Source organism: Nerophis lumbriciformis, linkage group LG12 (genome assembly GCF_033978685.3).
Source record: "Nerophis lumbriciformis linkage group LG12, RoL_Nlum_v2.1, whole genome shotgun sequence".
Taxonomy (NCBI): domain Eukaryota; kingdom Metazoa; phylum Chordata; class Actinopteri; order Syngnathiformes; family Syngnathidae; genus Nerophis; species Nerophis lumbriciformis.
In genome coordinates, this window is record NC_084559.2 from 25,071,299 (window position 1) to 25,094,889 (window position 23,591).

Here is a 23,591-nt window from a genome sequence, read left to right on the forward strand (position 1 = left end):
CAATGATTTGCAAATCATTTTCAACCCATATTCAGTTGAATATGCTACAAAGACAAGATATTTGATGTTCAAACTGATAAACTTTTTTTTTTTTTTTTGCAAATAATCATTAACTTTAGAATTTGATGCCAGCAACACGTGACAAAGAAGTTGGGAAAGGTGGCAATAAATACTGATAAAGTTGAGGAATGCTCATCAAACACTTATTTGGAACATCCCACAGGTGTGCCGGCTAATTGGGAACAGGTGGGTGCCATGATTGGGTATAAAATCAGCTTCCCAAAAAATGCTCAGTCTTTCACAAGAAAGGATGGGGTGAGGTACACTCCTTTGTCCACAACTGCGTGAGCAAATAGTCAAACAGTTTAAGAACAACGTTTCTCAAAGTGCAATTGCAAGAAATTTAGGGATTTCACCATCGACGGTCCATAATATCATCAAAAGGTTCAGAGAATCTGGAGAAATCACTCCACGTAAGCGGCATGACCGGAAACCAACATTGGATGACCGTGACCTTCGATCCCTCAGACAGCACTGTATCAAAAACCGACATCAATCTCTAAAGGATATCACCACATGGGCTCAGGAACACTTCAGAAAACCACTGTCACTAAATACAGTTTGTCGCTACATCTGTAAGTGCAAGTTAAAACTCTACTATGCAAAGCAAAACCCATTTATCAACAAAATCCAGAAACGCCGCCGGCTTCTCTGGGCCCAAGATCATCCAAGACGGACTCATGCAAAGTGGAAAAGTGTTCTGTGGTCTGACGAGTCCACATTTCAAATTGTTTTTGGAAATATTCGACATTGTGTCAAAAGGGACGCAAACCATCCAGACTGTTATCGGCGCAAAGTTCAAAAGCCAGCATCTGTGATGGTATGGGGGTGCATTAGTGCCCAAGACATGGGTAACTTACACATCTGTGAAGGCACCATTAATGCTGAAAGGTACATACAGGTTTTGGAACAACATATGCTGCCATCTAAGCGCTATCTTTTTCATGGACGCCCCTGCTTATTTCAGCAAGACAATGCCAAGCCACATTCAGCCCGTGTTACAACAGCGTGGCTTCGTAAAAAAAGAGTGCGGGTACTTTCCTGGCCCCCCTGCAGTCCAGACCTGTCTCCCATCGAAAATGTGTGGCGCATTATGAAGCGTAAAATACGACAGCGGAGACCCCGGACTGTTGAACGACTGAAGCTCTACATAAAACAAGAATGGGAAAGAATTCCACTTTCAAAGCTTCAACAATTAGTTTCCTCAGTTCCCAATCGTTTATTGAGTGTTGTTAAAAGAAAAGGTGATGTAACACAGTGGTGAACATGCCCTTTCCCAACTACTTTGGCACGTGTTGCAGCCATGAAATTCTACGTTGATTATTTGCAAAATAAAAAAATAAAGTTTATGAGTTTGAACATCAAATATCTTGTCTTTGTAGTGCATTCAATTGAATATGGGTTGAAAAGGATTTGCAAATCATTGTATTCCTTTTATATTTACATCCAACACAATTTCCCAACTCATATGGAAACGGGGTTTGTAAATCACAAGTTTGGACCCCATTGTTCTACGTTTGCCAGCCCAATGCAAGGATCTGCCAATGTGTTTACAAAGGTCCAAGTTCCTCTGTACAACAGGAACACTCTACTGTTTGTATGAATTTGCTGCAAGAATGTTTGACTCCCAAGTTTTGAACCGAACTCGGGCCGCCAGTTGAATAGCCCTGCAGTACAGCATTTTCTTTATTTGTTGAATTTTTCCAAATATGAAGTGACACTGTAAACCGAGGGAGTCGTCCGTGTTGCACGGTGCACAATAGGATCTGTGGAATGAGGTATGCAGAAGCAGAAAGGGATACACAGCTGTCCATACTTACACTTTGTCCATGCAATGACAACACGACACCATCGTCACTATTCTGTCTGAACAGATGTGAGCTATACGATAACGCCCGCGAGGCTTATTATATGTGTGTATTCATCGGAGCGCATACTGATGATCCCAGGTGGTTCTAAAATGACCACTTCAGACCGCAGGGAAAAAAAAGAAAAAAAGAAAACATGACGACAGTATCACAAAAATGAACTGTAATCTTTGGCCTGAGTGTACGTGAGGCGATGTCCATTATGGGCTGAGGTCACGGATGAGGCAGGCTGTTCTGAATGTTTAGGAGTGATTTGAGGTAAGACACAGAGAAGTGATATACAGATGATAGATAGATAGATATTGGTACAAGGTATAGGCCAGAAATTAAAGGACTCTTTTTGGAGAAAATAAACAGAAGCATCACTGAGACCCACTTCTCTATTCTGTGTGGTGGGTCTTTATTATACAGAGGATCCCCTGAATATTAGCTTGTTTTCTATCCTTTTACGACTCGCTCCGTTCCGTAAGTCCGACAATCCTGAGGATGAGAGGGTTCGTCCGATAATTTCCAGATGTCTACGGACATTTCGCTAAAAAAAAAAAAAAAAATGGCCCGGGGTCTCTAGGCCCGATCGTTCTCCCCTTATGGACCGACCCTTTCAGTCAGGCTGTCTCAGGCCCCAGCTGTGAACCAATCAGCAGCAAGGGAAGCCCTCTGAGCTCCTTCCCTTTTATGTGTATGGCTCCCACGCTGTCACTGCACCACTAGGGGGCAGAGTTGGACATGGAGTCCACAGAGTTGACGCTGGAAGACTGCACACGGCTGTGGGAAATAGACACGTCTGGGTGCTAAAATAAAAAGATGTGTTTGAGTTAGGATTGCATGTAAAAAAAAAAAAAAAAATCCTGATACGCACGAGTGATTGTGTTTACTCACGTGCCTCCTGAAGATCCTGTCGAGCAGGCTGCGTCTAGGTGGCTCCGGAGGTTGACTCCAGTCAAGGTCTGGAGGTCTTGCCCCTTGAGGCCCGAACACATTTAAATCTCTGAAGCACTCGGTTTCTATCATCTGGAAAAGAAACCTTTGACCTTTAACAAACACTGGATCCATTGTTGATGACATACAGTATAAGAAAGGCCATTCCACTGAATCGGTACTATTTGCATCCCCAAGAAGTAAAATTATGTTAAATTTGTTTTTCTGCATTTAAAAAAAATAAATTAACGCACTCAAATAGTTTTAGTACAAAATATGCATGATATAATATGCCAATTTAGCCTTGTATTGCACTAATTTGTAATTGTCACCTATAACACAAAGCAAATATGTCATGTTTTGTTCAAATATAGCCAACCGATTGTTGATCTACATTGTAATGATTTTAGCATCTCTGTGACAAGTTTTCTCTATGGACACCACTGGCCTAAAAGAACGTTTTTAAAAGGGAAGATAAAAAAAGAAATACAACTTTAGTGAGAGAGCGCTTCCCAAAAATGACACGTACTACACAAAATATTTTTATTAAAAAAAATTGTCCGTCAAGACACGCTTACCTCATTCTGCCATGGGATGGAAACACTGCCTGTAGCAAATTTGGAGTAGAAGTCATTGTCAGTTTGGTCCAAATTCACTCCCTTGACTGTAGAGAACTGCTCAATGTCCAGCACGTCCTTACAGTACACTGCCCGAGGCTGCAAGAAGCCAACGATCATAAAAAACAACAACATTTTACTTGATTTTACAAGTTTTGTTTGGGTACACCTTTACCATCTGTGTCAAGAAAAATTACAACAAAGATAATCATGCAGAATAAACGCACTGCAGTGGTAAAACTCAGCCGAAAGAGTCGGTTAAAAGTGAGCATTTTCCATCCATACATTCATCTTCTTCTGTTTATGCGAGGTCGGGTCACAGGGGCAGCAGCCTTAGCAGAGAAGCCCAGACTTCTCTCTCCCCAGCCACTTCGTCCAGCTCCTTCCAGGGGATCCCAAAGCCTTCCCAGGCCAGCTGGGAGTCATAGTCTCTCCACAGTGTCCTGGATCTTCCCCATGGCCTCCTATCGGTCGGACTTGCCCGAAACACCTCCCTAGGGAGAAGTTCAGGGTGCATCCTGACCAGATGCCCGAACCACCTCCTCTGGCTCCTCTCAATGTGGAGGAGCAGCCGCTTTACTTTGAGCTCCTTCCGAAAGACAGAGCTTCTCACCCTATCTCTAAGGGAGAGCCCTCCCTCCTGACGGAGGAAACTAATTTCTGCCGTTTGTACCCATGATCTTGTCCTTTCGGTCATAACCCAAAACTCATGACCATAGGTGAGGGTAGGAACATAGATCGACCAGTGAATTGAAAGCTTTGCCTTCCGGCTCAGCTCCTTCTTCCCCCCGATGGATCGATACAGGGTCCGCATCACTACAGACGCCGCACCAATCCTGCCTGTCGATCTCACGATCCACTCTTCACTCACTCGTGAACAAGACTCCGAGGTACTTGAACTCCTCCACTTGGGGCAAGATCTCCTCCCCAACCCAGAAATGGCACTTCACCCAAGAACCATGGACTCAAACTTGGAGGTGCTGATTCTCATCCGAGTTGCATCACAATCGGCTGCAAACCAGTCCAGTGAGAGCTTAAGATCCTGGACTGATGAAGCCAGCAGGACTACATCATCTGCAAAAAACAGAGATCTGATCCTGCAGCCACCAAACCAAATCCTCTCAACGCCCTGATTGCATCTAGAAATTCAGTCCATAAAAGTTATGAACAGAACCGGAGGCAATGGGCAGCCTCGGCAGAGTCCAATCCTCACTGGAAACGGGTTTTACTTATTGCCGGCAGTGCAGACCAAGCTCTGACACCGATTATATAGGGAACGGACCGCCACATTCAGGCGGTCCAATACCCTATACTCTGAGCAAGCCCCACAGGATTTCCCGAGGGACACAGTCGAATGCATTCTCCAAGTCCACAAAGCACATGTAGACCTGGTTGGGCAAAGAGAAATTAGCTGGTCCACAGTTCCACGACCAGGACGTAAACCACACTGCTCCTCCTGAATTCGAGGTTTGACTATCCGAACGCAGCCTCCTCTCTAGTACACCTAAATAGATCTTACCGGGAAGGCTGAGGAGTGTGATCTCACTATAGTTGGAACAGACCCTGCGGATCCCCTTCTTAAATAGAGGAACCACTACCCCGGTCTGCCAATGCAGAGGCACTGCCCCCGATGTCCACGCAATGTGGTGTGCTTGTCAACCAAGTCAGCCCCACAGCATCCAGGGTAGATCTCATCCACCCCCGTGACCATGCCACTGAGGAGCTTTTTAACTACCTTGGTAATCTCAGCCCCAGAAATAGGAGAGTCCACCACAGATTCCCTAGGCACTGCGTCATTTTAGGAAGACATGTAGGTGGGATTAAGGAGGTCTTGGAAGTATTTCCTGGCTCAAACTCTTCTACTACGATATCATACCTGCCAACTTTTGAAATCAGAAAAACCTAGTAGCCAGGGTCCAGGGGCCGCAGGCCCCGGTAGGTCCAGGACAAAGTCCTGGTGGGGGGTTCAGGCTTCGCCCCCCGACACAAAATGATTATTAGCATTCAGACAGGTTAAAATGTTGCTAAAACCATCACTTTTCTATCAGTCACAGTGACTTTTCAAAACAAAAATATTACAGCAAAAATCATATGGGTTGATTGACATGTTTATTCTGTAAGCTAACTTCAATAGTTTGAAATTATTTTGACAGTTAATGCCAGTTATCCTGTCAACCTTTCACAAGACTTCAATTTGTTAATTGAAAGTATAAACACTTTTTACAGTAAACAAATGGTAAAACAGTACTAAACAATTCCATTAAAAAAAAAATTGGTGTCATTATTAACTTTCTGTCCAAGCTTGTATAATCTACTGCCTTGTTCAATTGTAAAAAATATTCTGTGCCTAAAATTCACATTTCTATCACAATTATCATACTGTAAACATGGTAAGCTAACTTCATTAAAATTAATAGTCCTGTCAATAGCATGGAATTACAATTCAAATGTAGTTTTTTTGTAAGCCTTTCAAAAGAATTCAAAATATGAAAAATTCATGAAAATTAATTTAAGCCATCAGACACTTGAAAAGTGGCACATCACATCTCTAATGTAATCATTTTAACTTTTCAACAGAAATAGCACTGCAAAAATATTAAGGACATACTTCTGTATTTTGGTAGTTATGCTGTCAACATTTAACAAGATTTCTTCAACTTGGACTTGAAAGCATAAATAGTATAAACACTTTTAACAGTATAACAGTACTAAACAATTCCAATAGATAACATTGGTATCATTACCTTTTTGTGGCTAAAATCCGAAAAACGTTGAAAGTTTTCCACTTGTATCGCTAGCAACGGCATTAGACTTGTGTTCTTTTGTCCCAACGTGGTCTTTTACATCGCTAATTCCTCCGTGTCCGATCGAAAAATCTTGTCTGCACAAGGTGCAATTGGCGTAGTTTTCACCCTTTTTGGAACGGATAATTATTCCTGGATAGGCTTTTGAATATTCTTCACGGAATGACTGCAGTTTTCTTTTCGGTTTAAGACTCGTTTGCGATTTTTCTCCGACTGATTCCATGATCGTTCGCTCGTTTGGAAACAATGACAACAGGTGCCTCGTGCTTGGCAGCGGTGCTATAAATAGCCTCGCGGAATGGCTCGATAGGAAGTTACGGGAAGCAGGTCGAATGTCATTGTTGTTACGCGATTTCGTGAATAAAACTTAAAAAAAATAAAAAAAATTTAATTAATGAAAAACCGTATTTTTTATCACTGCAACCGTAACCCGGAATAGGTTGATGAAAACCGTACTAATTACGGGAAAACCGGAGTAGTTGGCAGGTATGCGATATGGCAGCTCAGGAGAGGAGGTAAGCATTTTTATTTATCCAAATGCGGAAATGATAAAATGCTTGACCGCCATGGTCATTGTCACATATCAGGTTACTCACATCAGGCACAAACGGAGGCTCCACTATTCCAGCCTCCAGCCTTTTGAAGTTGATGTTTTTGAAGAAGGGGTGGGCCTCGACACCTGGTGCTCTGTCCCCCTGGCAGCCCAGCCTCTGCTTTGGGTCTTTGGTGAGCAGCTGGGTCATTTAGAAGCAGCCATTAATCTCCACTATTATTAGTATATAAACCGCTTCCCAACAACTCCTCACCCTTCTACAGATGTCCTTGGTGTCCTCGGTAAACTTGTCGTTGTACTCCTCCTCTTCCTCCTGCACCCTCCTCTCCACCTCCTCACGCTTCACACGCTCTTTTCGGGCACGGAAGGGCGATCGCCCGGCTGTCATCTCATATATGAGGCAGCCCAGCCCCCACCAGTCGGGACTCATTCCATATTTTTCGTTGTTGATCACCTCTGGAGCTAGATGGAAAGACAGCAAATGTCGGATGAAGAACTTGCACAAGACAATGGAGATGTATTTCTAGACTTACCCATGTAGCCCACTGTCCCAACCCTTCCTCGGATGAGCTCCCCTTCAGGCACTTTAATGGCAAGGCCCAGGTCAGAAATACGGATGTGTCCTACAGTACAAATATACAAGAATATTGAACCGGACATGTTCGCTTACAGTACACAAAACTACAATATTATGCAAATATCTTTCAAAAGGCTAATGTACAGTGTATCAAGAAAGTATTCACAGCGCTTTGCTGCCCAGCCCATAGAACTCAAAAAAGATTGTCTACTTTTGTGCAAAAAGCCGTGCTGCTCTTGAACTCTCAGCATACTTGCCAACCCTCCCGGATTTTCCGGGAGACTCCCGAAATTCAGCGCCTCTCCCGAAAACCTCCCGGGACAAATTAACTCCCGAAATTCAGGCGGACTCAAGTCCATGCGGACCTGAGTCCGCTTTCCCACAATATAAACAGTGTGCCTGCCCAATCACGTTATAACTGTAGAATGATCGAGGGCGAGTTCTTGGTTTCTTATGTGGGTTTATTGTTAGGCAGTTTCATTAAAGTCCTCCCAGCGCGGTAACAACACACAACAACAGCAGTCACGTTTTGGTCTACCGTAAAGTAGTTCGTCTGCCGTAAACAGCAATGTTGTGACACTCTTAAACAGGACAATACTGCCATCTAGTGCATTTGATGAAAGCACTTTTGTGCATGCCACACAGCAATGCATCATCAGAAAGGGTGTTCAGCATAGTTAGAAAAATAGTGACAGAGAATAGAACAAGGATGGACAATTCAACCCTTAACTCAACAAGTATATGTGTAAATAAATGAACAATGAAATTCAAGTATTTCTTTTATATATATATGTATATATATATATATATATATATATATATATATATATATATATATATACAATAAAAGAAATATATATTTATAGCTAGAATTCACTGAAAGTCAAGTATTTCTTATATATATATATATATATATATATGAAATACTTGACTTGGTGAATTCTAGCTGTAAATATACTCCTCCCCTCTTAGCCACGCCCCCAACCACGCCCCCCCCCCACCTCCCGAAATCGGAGGTCTCAAGGTTGGCAAGTATGACTCTCAGCATACTTTATGCATCTAAATGCCACGCATGTTGTTATGATCCACATCCCGGATCATAGTCTAAGTTTTTCGAGTCACTTGTGTTTTCTGTTAGTTTTGGACTCCTTTAGTTCCTGTTTATGCACCTCTGAGTTTGTTACCATGGCTACTTATTAGTTTCACCTGCCTCTTGTGTTCGGGACGCGCATCTGTTTGTAATCAGAAGACATTATTTAAGCCTGCCTTTGCCAGTCAGTCGGTCTGGCTTCTTTATTTGCGTCACGCTACTGTTAGTTTTGCTTGTCTCCTAGCCCCTGCTAGTGATCCCTAGTCTGTGCTAAGTAGTAGCCTTAGCTTCAGGTGCGATCGGCACCTTATGCATCGGTTTGTTTTCTGTTTTGTACCTGTTTTGTGTTAATTTACTATTAAATCATGTTCCTACCTGCAAGTCCTGTCCGGATCCGTCCGTTTGCATCCTGGGAGAACAAACCCCGCATCACCATGCGACCCGGTCGTAACACATGTCACTGTTCTTGAAATTCTCCTTGCCATTCTGCACCTTAATGCACTAAATTTTTTTTTTACTAGTTAAGCAGACAGAATTTGAATTTTTATTCATTTCTTATTCTCTCTTCTAGTACTGCTTTCCTTGACTGATTATTTCAGGATTTTTAACATAACTGCTTTATTTAATGAGTATTTTTTCCCTGTGTGCTGTTTCTGTTTTTGTAGTCTTTGTTTACAGCTGCTAAAAGTCTATTTGCTGCTATATTTGCTGCTCAGGGCACAAATAAAGTTGTTTGAAATTAATTGAATTTGATTAAAGTTAAAAGACATGCAATTGCATGCAGTATATGCATTTTTCTGTCAAAAATGAAAGAACTAATACATTCAGTAAGAAAGATGAAGTGCTTTATTGACACACATTATTTCTAGGCTTTGGCAGGCAACATAAAATGAGCCAGATCTGGCCCCTGGGCCTTAAGTTTGACACTTATGTTTTACTGTGATGCCATTAAATGCATTTCTCAAATAAAAACACTAAACATTTTGTTTTGACAAAATCATGACCTTTAGGTGAAACTCAAAAAATGTTAATACCATGCAAAGGTTTGTTTATACCAGCACTTCGATTTACAAGGTGAAACTACCATAGGTTTCATAACATGCAACTCATGATATTTCAATATAATTTAAATTAATATGGCTTACAACTCATGAAAACCTCAAATTGCACATTTCAGAGGATTTGGGGTTTTAAAAACTTTAAGCCATAATAATCAAAAGTATAACAAATAAAAGCCTGACATATGTCACTCTGCATTTAATGGGTTTATATCACATATTAGTTTTACATTTGTAGTAGTTTGCTAAATTGTACATGATATTAAACTTTTTTTTAATTTCACCTGTGTGGTCAACTAAAATAACACGTTCTCATACCAGCAACAAGCAAGACGAGATAGTGTTTTGAATAAATCCACAAATAAGAATGTAATTAAATAAGGCTGACAACTACACAATTTGGAAAGCTGCACATTTCTATGCGACGAAAACATCCGTATAAAAGACAAAGTATGAAATCTGGGCTAATACAATCAGTGAAATTATAAACTGGGTACAGCTGGAAAGTTTTTCTTCTTCTTCTTATTTTGCTATATGAACTAAGGCTGCAACTATAAATTATTTTAGTAATCGAGTAATCTATCGATGAGTTTATTTGATTAATCGAGTAATTGGATAAAACAGGGAAACTAATTGAAAAAAATAATATATATATATATATATATATATATATATATATATATATATATATATATCCATCCATCCATCCATTTATATATATATATATTATGCTTACCATAACCTTCATTCTTTTTTCTAATAAATGCACTCATCAACATTGAAACTGCACTTATATTATTATTATTATTTTTTGCCTTTGCTGTTTGCTGCGCTCATGTCCACTCTACTGCAGTGGCCGTGCTGAAACTATGTCCAAGTATTTCAAGTTCCAGGCACTCTGTGCGCTTCGGATTTAATACTTTTTTATTGGTTAGACTCAAATGATTCTTGAAGCTTTTATCTAATCGATTTACTCAATTAACCATTGCAGGCCTAGCAAGGACGCTGCTTGTGATTTTTCCCCCGAGTTGTGATATTTGATTAGAATTATTGTAGGAAGACAAGTCTTACAGTCAACTTGGAAAGACTTCCAGACCGCAGAAATACTAAACTAGCAAGTTTGTTGTCCTATGGTGCAGTACAGTTTGATGAGATTATCAGTCGCTCGTCGAAATCCAGTCCATACAAAATCTGATATCATCATCGGCAGAACAAACGATCCCAATATTTTTATGCCATAATCAGCTGATAATATTGGTCAGGCAATATCCTCGTACATGCCTTGTTGTAATTACTTTCAATGTCACTACATGCATCTTTCCAACTATTTATTGTTTTGTTTTCTGCCAAGAAAACCTTTACATCAGGGGTGTCAAACGTACGGCCCGAGGGCCGTAACAGGCCCGCGGATAGGTCTAATCCGGCCCGTATGACGAGTTTGCTAAGTATAAAAATGAGCTGCAATTTTAATGAAATAAACTGCTGTTCTAAATGTATCCACTGGATGTCACAATAGCAATTCAAGTGTAACCCACGTTACACATGATACCGTTTTAAGATGACGTGTCAGCTGACTTTAAGTGCCCTCTGGATTGGCTTCCGCTACTCCACTTAGCGCAGGTTCAAGCAATCAGCTGCTTCTGTTTTGGCAGGCAGCAGATGGCGGCAGACTAATGCAGTATCGACGCACAATACCTTTTTTCATTGTAAATTATCCACTCAGTGGATGAAATAACAAACAGTAAGATGCAAAGACTGAAGTCAAAATGACCATCTTTGAAACAGTTAGAGTTCTGTGCAGCGCTCGCAATTGGTTGATGGCACAATGCGCACCCTGAACTCCATTGTAAAAATGTGTGTTTCTACATTTGTTGATTGTTCTATTTTTTTAAATTCTTAAATCTATGATATTCACATTGATTAAGTTTGTAGTTATGTTAACTTGATCTCGGCTATGGTGTCATGTTGAGAACTGTTTTGTTTATATTATAGTTGTAATATTTGGATGATGATAAATTAATCTGTTGTGGCAGTTGCGGATGTCACCAATGTGGTGTTTTGAGAAAACACTTGCTTGCTTTTCCAAACATGTCATAAATGCTGAACTGCCAACACAAGCATGCTCAACACATGCTTAAAATGTAATGGTTTTCTAAATACACTGAAACAAATTCGAAGTTCATTATGCTCTTCGTGGTGTTTTTGAAAATGCACCAATTTTTTCCTCAGAATTTTCGAATGTTTGGTCAAGAGGATTACCGTATTTTTCGGAGTATAAGTCGCACCGGAGTATAAGTCGCACCTGCCGAAAATGCATAATAAAGAAGGAAAAACACATATATAAGTCGCACTGGAGTATAAGTTGCATTTTTTGGGGACATTTATTTGATAAAACCTAACACCAAGAACAGACATTTGAAAGGCAATTTAAAATAAATAAAGAATAGTGAACATACTATGACGCATAAATTACCAACTGAGAACGTGCCTGGTATGTTAACGCAACATATTATGGTAAGAGTCATTCAAATAACTATAACATATAGAACATGCTATACGTTTACCAAACAATCTGTCACTCCTAATTGCTAAATCCCATGAAATCTTATACGTCTAGTCTCTTACGTGAATGAGCTAATTAATATTATTCGATATTTTACGGTAATGTGTTAATAATTTCTCACATAAGTCGCTCCTGAGTATAAGTCGCACCCCCGGCCAAACTATGAAAAAAACTGCGACTTATAGTCCGAAAAATACGGTATTTGTAATATGTAGATTTTCAGAATGTGCCTGTTGTATTTTTTTTTTAAACAGGGTAAAACACAGAAAACAATCTGAAGTTCTCTTTACTTTGAAGTTATAATGCCATGATTTTACCAGTCCGGCCCACGTTGGAATAGATTTTTTTCCATGCGGCCCCCGAGCTAAAATGAGTTTGACCCTTGCTTTACATACTACATAAATGGGTTTTAAAACTCACCATTGTCATCCAGTAAGATGTTCTCTGGCTTCAAATCTCTGCAAAAACAAAAATGAAACTGAAAAATAATGTTTGGTTTGACTGCAATGAGTTAAATCTCACTGTTTGGATTGATACCTGTAGACAATAGATTCCCGGTGGAGATGCTTGAGACCACAGCAGATCTGAGCGGCATAAAACTGGACCCGGTCTTTCTCAAAACCCGGCGTGCCCATGTTGTAGATGTGGAACTTAAGGTCTCCTCCGTTCATGATCGTCAGCACCAGACACAGAGCGTCTTTGGTCTCGTACGCGTACGCCAAGCTCACCTGATGACCGGGAGAATACTTTAACACCAGGGAAATATTGCAGTAGTAATTCTAAGTGTTTACTCACAACAAATCTACTGTTAACTTTCTCTAAGATCTGCTTTTCATTGAGCGCCATTGACTCTCCTTTCCTCTTCTTGATCCTCTTCTTCTCCAACTTTTTACAGGCGTACATTTTCCCTGTTGCTCGAACTTGGCAGGCGCACACCTGATATGACCAAAGCGGCATCACACATCGTTTACAGTGACACTCACAACATATAGTAGTGCATGCATCTTTGTTACACTGCATGGACAAATTTATTGGAGACACCTATTCAACAGCTGATGATTTAATCAGGACTTGCACTAGAGTCCTTAATTCCTACGGAGCCCCTAAAGCAGGGGTCGGCAACCCAAAATGTTGAAAGAGCCATATTGGACCAAAAATACAAAAACAAAACTGTCTGGAGCCGCAACAAATTAAAAGCCATATTACATACAGATAGTGTGTCATGAGATATACATTGAATTGAGATGACTTAAAGGAAACTAAATGACCTTAAATATAGCTACAAATTAGGCATAATGATGCAATATGTACATATAGCTAGCCTAAATAGCATGTTAGCATCGATTAGCTCGCAGTCTTGCAGTGACCAAATATGTCTGATTAGCACTCCACACAAGTCAATAACATCAACAAAACTCACCTTTGTGCATTCATGCACAACGTTAAAAGTTTGGTGGACAAAATGAGACAGAAAAAGAAGTGGCATAAAACACGTCCTCGAAAGTCGGAGAAAGTTATACATGTAAACAAACTACGTGAGTTCAAGGACCGCCAAAATTAGTAGGACAAAACGGCGCTCGCCAAATATTTGAGTCAGTGAAGCATGTTTAATATAAACAGTGTGCTTTATAACAATTAGGGAGGTTTGTGTCATGTTTGTCCTCCTACAGAAACCATATTAAAACAAAAAATATATTTTTTTCCCCTCATCTTTTTCCATTTTTCATACATTTTTGAAAAAGCTCCAGAGAGCCACTAGAGCGGCGCTAAAGAGCCGCATGCGGCTCTAGAGCCGCGAGTTGCCGACCCCTGCTCTAAAGGGACATGACCTGAATTGTTTTATTTTTTTTTCCTATGTCAGTGAACCGGAAGTAAAACAGACACAGAGAAGGAGGAGCCTCATACTTGCCAACCCTCCCGATTTTCCCGGGAGACTCACGAATTTCAGTGCCCCTCCCGATAAATCTCCCGGGGCAACCATTCTCCCGATTTCCACCCGGACAACAATATTGGTGGCGTGCCTTAAAGACACTGCCTTTAACGTCCTCTCTCACCTGAAACCTTCACCTCTTAACAGCCGCATGCTGTCCAGGCGTCCGCTTTTCCTCCATATAAACAGCGTGCCGGACCAGTCACATAATAATGCAGCGTTGGACGGGTTTAACAATGGTATTTACTCGAAGATGTCAAGAAATGCCGACACGTTGTATGATCTTTTATCTGGTTGAATGATAACGCAAGGCGTATTTGGTCAACAGCCATACAGGTCACACTGACGGTGGCCGTATAAACAACTTTAACACTGATACTAATATGCGCCACACTGTGAACCCACACCAAACAAGAATGACAAACACATTTCGGGAGAACATCCGCACCGTAACACAACAGAACAAATACCCAGAATCCCTAGCAGCACTAACTCTTCCGGGGCGCTACAATAACATCTACGGCTTTTGGAGCTCAGTGCACAACTGCACACACAACAAGAAGGAGACGAAGCAGAAGAACGAAGAAGAGACACATGGCGACGACGAGTAAGAAGAAGAAATACGCTTGCAAGTTCCAAAATGATTGGAAAAAATAATTTCGAGGTCTCAAGGTTGGCAAGTATGAGGAGCCTACCCATCATCCGTGGGGAGAAGTTTATTGATTTCTATTTTAGTATTGGCCTAACATATAAAGACATCAAATCGTTTTATGGTCCCACAACAGAGCACAGATGATGGGTAGGCTCCCGCATGCTCCCGCTCCTCCATCGCTGTGTCTGTTTCGCTTCCGGTTCACCATCGCTGTGTCTGTTTTACTTCCGGTTCACTGACATAGGGAAAAAACCTTTTGCGAGATCTCGCAACACATCCATGTCCCTTCAGGGGCTCTGTAAATTCCTACTGAATTCATTAATTAAAACTATTTATGATACCAACACATTTCGGTACCAATTCCCAGTACCTGGGAATCGATACCCTTACTCAACAGTACCAATTTTCAGTACTTTTTGAGTTTTAATAAATGTTAGTTTTTTAATAATAAAATCAAATGGTTTTTTTTGTAACATTTAAAAATTAGCTGATTTATACACTATATTGCCAAAAGTATTTGGCCACCCATCCAAATGATGAGAATTAGGTGTCCTAATCACTTGGCCCGTCCACAGGTGTATAAAATCAAGCATTTAGGCACGGAGACTGTTTCTACAAACATTTGTGAAAGAATGGGCCGCTCTCAGGAGCTCAGTGATTTCCAGCGTGGAACTGTCATAGGATGCCACCTCTGCAACAAATCCATTTGTGAAATTTCCTCGCTCCTAAATATTCCAAAGTCAATTGTCGGCTTTATTATAAGAAAATGGAAGAGTTTGGGAACAACAGCAACTCAGTCACAAAGTGGTAGGCCACGTAAACTGATAGAGAGGGGGTAAGCGGAGGAATTATGGTGTGGGGTTGTTTTTCAGGAGTTGGGCTTGGCCCCTTAGTTCCAGTGAAAGGGACTTTGAATGCTCCAAGATACCAAAACATTTTGGACAATTCCATGCTCCCAACCTTGTGGGAACAGTTTGGAACGGGCCCCTTCCTCTTCCAACATGACTGTGCACCAGTGCACAAAGCAAGGTCCATTAAGACATGGATGACATAGTCTGGTGTAGATGAACTTGACTGCCCTGCACAGAGTCCTGACCTGAACCCGATAGAACACCTTTGGGATGAATTAGAACCAAGCCTTCTCGACCAGCATCAGTGTGTGACCTCACCAATGCGCTTCTGGAAGAATGGTCCAAAATTCCTATAAACACACTCCCCAACCTTGTGGACAGCCTTCCCAGAAGAGTTGAAGCTGTAATAGCTGCAAAAGGTGTACCGACATCATCTTGAACCCTAAGGTTAGGAATGGGATGGCACTTCAAGTTCATATGTGACTCAAGGCAGATGGCCAAATACTTTTGGCAATATAGTGTTTCTTGTTTTTTTTACAACATTTCTGAGTCTCACTTGCAAGAATTATAAAGTAGACTTTGCATGCAATTGCAATTCCAAGAATGTTGCCTAGCTAGGAAGTAGTCTTTGCCATGAAGCTGATTGTGCCAGTCTAGTCTGCTGTTGCACCCCAAAAAGTGTTTATACTGTTAATTTGTGTATTTATTGCACACTTGCTGTTTGATTGTAAGATTGATCTTACTTGTAGTTTTTATTACCAATTTTGAAGGTGTTGAAATCGCTATGTAAAATTGCTCATGTTCGTTAGTATCATGTATATGGCAAATCCAACGTAAATTAGCGACAAACTAGCGCATTGTTACTTTTTCTATTAGACATACTTTGTTTTTGGCAAAGAAAATTCTAGCATTACCTAGAGGCAGTTTGGCTATGTCTGTCCTGAGGGCTGCTTGAGTGAGTGTATGAGCCGGTGTTTACTCTGCAACCCGATGTGATGTCACGAGCAACAAGGGTGTCGAGATTTGTGAATTGATACCCGGTAGTACCGTAGGAATTCCCCCTAAGTACAGATATCGGGACCCATCCCTAGTTTGGGTAAGATCCAATTAGTTTGTGGACCAGACCCTCTCACTTAGGCCCAACATCACTTGCCTTTGACTTCAGAAATGCTCTTCTGTATGAATGGGCAAAATTTATGTCCGTAAAATTATGTTCTTCCATTTTTATATCCTGCAGTGTCCCATTACTTTTGCCTATACAGCATCTCACAAAGTAGCATCTCTCACCTCTCCGAATCCTCCCTTCCCGAGCACTCTGTACTGTCGGAAAGTGTCTTTAGTGATTGGTTGCCTGACAAAACACAGACACAGGAAAGGCCATTAATACATGCTCATATGCAGTATTATTGATTAGGGCAAATATATTACCAGCAAAACTCAATACCATCCTGAGTCTGTTTCCTGTGCACAGGGTGGGGCCTCCTGCGTGCAATTTGACTTTCCAGAGACGGATATTATCGAGGATGCTCTGAGAGCCTGCTGTTTACTTTTAGCTGCATCTTATATTTGAATTACTCGTGCAAACTCCTCCGAGAAGCCTCCACAAGTCTTGTTTTCCAACTATCCTTCTAAACTTCTGCTTGTTACACTTTTGCAAGTAAAAATACTATTTAAGGCTGACCATCTCAATATATCATTCATAAAGTAATGTGGAAAAGGCCGTAAAAATTCAGCACATTACACTGCAAAAAGTCAGTGTTCAAAAACAAGAATTTTTTTTTACAAAAAATAGGGGTATATTATTTGAACTAAGCAAAATTATCTGCCAATAAAACAAGAAATTTTTGGCTTGTCAAGACTTTCCAAAACAAGTAAAATTAGCTAACCTCAATGAAGCCAAAAATACCTTAAAATAAGTATATTCTCACTAATAATAAGTGCACTTTTCTTTGTCAAAAATGTAAATTAAGTAAATGCTAGCGCCATTATCTTGACATAATGATTTTTTTTTTCATGCTTGAAGTAAGAAATTATTACTTTAAAAAAGTAGTTTTATACTTGTGAGCAATGTTCCCTCTAATTTTTCATGTGTGTGAGCAAACGCAAAAACTCCCTGAGCATTCAGTGGAGCCCATGTGAGCAACATCAGATGTGCACACTGTGGCTAAACCAGCAGCACACCTGTCCCAAACCTGACTAAATAACAAGTTCAATCTCCATCCATCCATCCATTTTCTACCGCTTGTCCCTTTCGGGGTCGCGGGGGGTGCTGGAGCCTATCTCAGCTGCATTCCGGCGGAAAGCGGGGTACACCCTGGACAAGTCCCCACCTCACCGCAGGGCCAACACTGATAGACAGACAACATTCTCTTATTATTATAATCAAATGACAGCAGTCATTTCTATGAGGTTATTTTCTAATATAAGTGTTTAGGCCCACTTGCAATGACAATAACAACAAATATTGTTTTTCATGAACTGTGTACTTGTATTGTTTGTCTGGGTGGAGGTCCTGCTTTGGAAATAGTTTATACCCCTTTCAGACACTGTATTTAGTTCCCATTAAAACATTCACATGTTGCACAATGAGATGTAAGCAGGGGATCATGTGTACATTCCTGCAACTTCCTGTTTGTAAAAAATATATTTTTTTTAGTATTTATTTAATATACTAGCAGCATTTCATGATTAATATTTATAAATTAAGATTCCTAATAAATGACACTAGAATAAGCACATATTTGATTGGTAAATCATAGTGTAACGACCTGGAATTACACTCACAGTTCCATTGATGGCACAGTAATCCTGTATCCACATTTTTGTCAAGACCACAGGTTTTAAAACTCATGGACAACATTTGGCCTGTTGCATACTTCAACCCTCGTGCCCCTTAAAGAGGAACTGCACATTTTTGGGGTATTTTGCCTGTTGTTCACAATCATTATGAGAGACAAGAAGACAAGTTTTTTTTCTTTTCGCTTTCTAACATAAAAAATGGCTCATTCTAGGTGGCTAGCAATGCAGCTAATGGGAGCAATACATTCTACCACTAAATCACTTTAAAAATGCATTTAAAAACCGTCAACAATACTTAATTTAAGTTTGGTAACCTGAATAATAACCAAACTGTAACAACATTGTTATTGTAAGAGTGAACACTGAGGAACTCTGTTTCTATCATAGTAACACATCCCCATGCTATGGTATTAGCCATAAAGGCTAACTACGGCAAGAGATAAGCGAGCTTCTACCACAACACAAAGCGTGTTTGAGTTTGTAATGCACAAAACAATGCAATAAGACACCAATTTTACTGACTGAAATACATGAACAATCATATTACAGTATAAAGTATTAGCCCATATTTCATGTTTTGTTTGTACACAGCTAGCCAGACAGCGTATGTACTGTAGTTGTACTAACACACATGGCGTACTGTGCGTATCATGATCGATATTAAAGCGACCCGCTCGATGGACAAATGTTCATCTAGGTCCAGCTGGCCGGGGACGTTTCCTGTTGATTTTGGGTAAGCACTCCATTTATGTCGAAATAGCTTGGCTCCAAGTTCTATATTTATAGCGTCAAAATCGCTTTCACCTCACTCAACTCTTCCTTCGTGCTCGCTTCTATAAGCAGCAGTATATTTAGCTTCAAAAGTATAAGGTTGTAAATCCTCATTTGTCCAAAAAGAGTCATCTTCGTTGTCTGTTACCAAGTCTGCCATGATTGGAAAACAGACTCGTGTTTGATTTCGGATGTAGGAACACACATGTTGCCCGAAGTCAGACGTGTTGTTTCAGAAACAGAAATCAGTGCACGGAATAAATCAGTCCCGGAAATGATTGAAATGACGAAAATATGGTAAATAGTGAACATATTACATATTGTTATGAACGTGTGTATACAAAACGTTTCTGGAGAGTTTTAAAGGTGACTCTCATTAGCCGCATGTTTTTTTAATTATCTTTAAAATCCTAAAAAAAAGACAAGTGTTCTAGTCTATCATAAGGATTGTGAACAATTCCAAAAAAGTGCAGTTCATCTTTAAGATTGACGATACACAGTTACTCTTAAGATCCAAAAGGGATATTTCTCTGTGATGATATAAAGTATTTTTTCTATTTATTTATTTTTTAACAGTTTTTTTGTTTTATGGCTTTTTTCCCCCGAAAAAAAAGACGTTTTTTTTATAATGGGAAATGCAAAATACAATATGCAATATTTCTAAAGAAAAAAAAATACACTGCAGAGTGGAATATTTGAATAGATCAATAATTCATGACAACAATAATTTTGGTACAGTAATAGACAAAAAATATTATTTTTACAGCGCCCACTGAGCTAGAATGAGAGAGAAAGCAGGATAAGTTGGTTAACTTGATTAAGTTTGAGTCTTTTATATATATATATATATATATATATATATATATATATATATATATATATCTGCCATGTTATATATAACTGCCCAAGATCATTTTCATTGCATTTTAGCAGATTATTGGCAACTTATTTACACTCATCAAAGCTCACTTACACTCATCTTTGCTAATGATTTTCTGGCACCATCTGGTGGTTAAGGGGCACAATTCAACCAAAACAATATTCTCCTTTTTGTTGTATTCGTTTGGTTTCCATGAAAAAAAGCATAGAGTACTATACAATAATTACTTTGTTAAAAATAGCAGCTATAATGGGAGTTTTCTAAGATAAAGTGTGTATACTTTATGTTGTTATCCTATTTTAACAATGTTTCAATCAAAGACACAATGCAGTTTTATTTATTTTTTTAAATAGTGAAAAAATGCATAATTAAACTAGACTGCCACATAATTTATGTAGCCCACGCATAATTTAATGTAGCTCACAAAAGCCTGAAAATAATGTCCTTCAATAAGGCAATTTATCTTTCTTGCTAAATGTATTTCAGTTTGACAGGAAAACAATTGTACCGCATGCAACTGAAGTTCTACTTAAATCAATATTATTTGATGCGACACGTTATTCCAAGTCGAACTTTAACATCTCCTTGTCTCGTACTTATTGTCTTGACTTCTAATTCCAAGGCAAGTTTTCCACCTGTATGTTGGTAAATAACAATAATCAAGGGGCAATTTGTGTAATAATAAGATGATTATACATTTATGTGGTGTCTCCCTGTCAGGGCAGCAGTAACTGTGATGTGGCCCATGATGAAAATGGGTTTGAGGCCCCTGATTTTAGACCCTTGCTAAGAAAAGTTAGTTAAAATGTGTAAATCTGTATTTTATATGTGGTGCGGTCTACAAATTTTCATGACATTGAACAAAGATGAGAACTATGACAGCAGATAACAAAAAAAGCCTTTATATGGAAATGATGATTTTTGTTTTCTTATACAATTATTTTGTTAGAGTAAAGTGATATCATTCTGCAACGATTGGTACCAAACCAAACTGTACTCTAGCGAAATGGTGACCTCGTAAAGTTTGAGTTTTATATGCAAGGTCAACACTTTTACTGCAAACTTTGCAAGTATGATGTGTAGATGATTAATATAATTGTTAAAGGTTTACTACAGTTGTTCTGACTTTATTTTCTGGAGAAAAAAAACTGCTTTAGAATACTTTTAAATTCTGTTAAAATAACAATTCAAGGTCAGTTTGTAAAAAAAAAAAAAAAAAGTCCCACCTCAGAGATTGTTAAGAATTAAGTTAGAATAGTTTTGCTATATTTTAAATTATAAGTCAGGAGTGTCAAACGTACGGCCCGTGGGCCGGATCAGGCCCGCGAACAGGTTTTATACGGCCCGCGGGATGAGTTTGCAAAGTATTTGCTAAGTGCTGTTCTAAATGTGTCCACTAGATGTCACAATCACAATTCTTTGTATCTTTGTAGATTATGCTATGTATGTAAAAAAAAATAAACACAATGATGTTAAAGTTAAGGTTAAAGTGCCAGTGATTGTCACACACACACTTGATCACCCCCTGGGAGGTGAGGAGAGCGGTGAGCAGCAGCGGTGGCCGCGCCCGGGAATAATTTTTGGTGATTTAACCCCCAATTCCAACCCTTGATGCAGAGTGCCAAGCAGGGAGGTAATGGGTCCCATTTTTATAGTCTTTGGTATGACTCAGCCGGGGTTTGAACTCCCGACCAACCGATCTCAGGGCGGACAGTCTAACCACTAGGCCACTGAGTAGGTTAGTGCACCAGTCGAGGAAAATGAGCAAACTACATAAATAAGATCCTGTAATTTGATTTTGATATTGTTTTTTTATCTCGATAGGTTGAAAATGAACACCAATGAGTTGACTGATGAACATTATCACATCATTTATTCAGAAAGTATAAATAACGACAAATAAAGATAGAATACTATTAACCGCAACATGTAAGTGTAAAAAAACCCCAACAACATTATGATTTGTACATTTTCAGAATGTGCTTGTTCTATTTTTAAACAAAGAAAACAATGTGAAGTTGTTTTTATTTTTAAGTTATCGTACCGTGATTTTACCAGTCCGGCCCACTTAGGAGTAGATTTTTCTCCATGTGGCCCCCCGATCTAAAATGAGTTTGACACCCCAGAACAAAATGTACAACCGACAAAGCGAAGTTGACACAAAATTTTTTTCACACTCACTTTTCTTAACTGAAATGATGATTATTGCGAATACACAAAGCTGGATGCCACTGACCTCTCCAGCATTTTCCACTGCAGGAAACGGTCAAAGTGCATGCTGTTCTCAAAGTCTGCGAATGGCGCAGCGCTCAGATAGTCGTGGACGGCCCTGGTCCACACAACACAACAAGAGGGCTCCGTCATGGCAGTGAACAACAATGAACACAATGCTGTACGATACACACTTGGCATGAGAGGTGAGCGGGTCAGGGAAAAAGGAAGCAAAAGGGAGTAAAGGCGGCGGGTGAGACGACTCACTTGTGACAGCTGCTGAAGATTTCCTTACATGGACTGAGCTCCAGGTTCTCTCGGCACTGATCAGCAAAGACCTCCACTATGTCGACACGTTGAGGTGACTTGACATCAACACACGACAACAAACACGTGCACACGTTACTCTTTGTCAATGCAATTACCCTTTATGTTTGCCATGCGTTCACTTATTTGACACGACCTGGCTGATAAACACTTTATCATTACAACTCTTTATGGTGCACGGCATCGTAACGCTGCTTCCTCATACACCTCATACTTGGATGCCTCAGGCGGTACTGCATCAAAAACCGACATCGGTGTGTAAAGGATATCACCACATGGGCTCAGGAACACTTCAGAAAACCACTGTCAGTAACTACAGTTTGTCGCTACATCTTTTAAGTGCAAGTTAAAACTCTACTATGCAAAGTGAAGCCATTTATCAACAACACCCAGAAACGCCGCCGGCTTTGCTGGGCCTGAGCTCATCTAAGATGGACTGATGCAAAGTGTAAAAGTGTTCTGTGGTCTGATGAGTCCACATTTCAAATTGTTTTTTGGAAACTGTGGACGTCGTGTCCTCCGGAACGAAGAGGAAAAGAACCATCCAGATTGTTATAGGCGTAAAGTTCAAAAGCCAGCATGTGTGATGGTATGGGGGTGTATTAGTGCCCCAGGCATGGGTAACATACACATCTGTGAAGGCACCATTAATACTGAAAGGTACATACAGGTTTTGGAGCAACATATGTTGCCATCCAAGCAATGTTTTCATGGACGCCCCTGCTTATTTCAGCAAGACAATGCCAAGCCACGTGTTAAAACAGCATGGCTTCATAGTAAAAGAGTGCAGGTACTAGACTGGCCTGCCTGTAGTCCAGACCTGTTTCCCATTGAAAATGTGTGGCGCATTATGAAGCCTAAAATACCACCCCTAGACTGTTGAACAACTTAAGCTGTACATCAAGCAAAAATGGGAAAGAATTCCACCTGAAAAGCTTCAAAAACTGGTCTCCTCAGTTCCCAAACGTTCACTGAGTGTTATTAAAAGGAAAGGCCATGTAACACAGTGGTAAAAATTCCCCTATGCCAACTTTTTTTGCAACGTGTTACTGCCATTAAATT

General features: G+C 40.0%; 1 protein-coding gene across 5 annotated transcripts in view; it reads right to left on the bottom strand.

The window, feature by feature from the left end:
• Positions 1-1,692: 1,692 nt before the first annotated feature.
• Positions 1,693-23,591, bottom strand: part of grk5l (G protein-coupled receptor kinase 5 like) — a 134,132-nt gene continuing 112,233 nt past the window's right edge. For all 5 annotated transcript variants that reach the window (XM_061986174.1, XM_061986173.2, XM_061986175.1 and 2 more), the window contains 12 exons: positions 22,470-22,567; positions 22,228-22,320; positions 16,829-16,892; positions 12,904-13,044; positions 12,646-12,836; positions 12,529-12,566; positions 7,354-7,443; positions 7,074-7,282; positions 6,864-7,001; positions 3,425-3,562; positions 2,808-2,939; positions 1,693-2,719 (listed from right to left, as the gene is read on the bottom strand). In XM_061986174.1, coding sequence (XP_061842158.1) covers positions 2,636-2,719; positions 2,808-2,939; positions 3,425-3,562; positions 6,864-7,001; positions 7,074-7,282; positions 7,354-7,443; positions 12,529-12,566; positions 12,646-12,836; positions 12,904-13,044; positions 16,829-16,892; positions 22,228-22,320; positions 22,470-22,567 — 1,416 coding nt within the window. In that variant the 3' untranslated portion in view covers positions 1,693-2,635. The remainder of the gene's footprint in view (positions 2,720-2,807; positions 2,940-3,424; positions 3,563-6,863; positions 7,002-7,073; positions 7,283-7,353; positions 7,444-12,528; positions 12,567-12,645; positions 12,837-12,903; positions 13,045-16,828; positions 16,893-22,227; positions 22,321-22,469; positions 22,568-23,591) is intronic.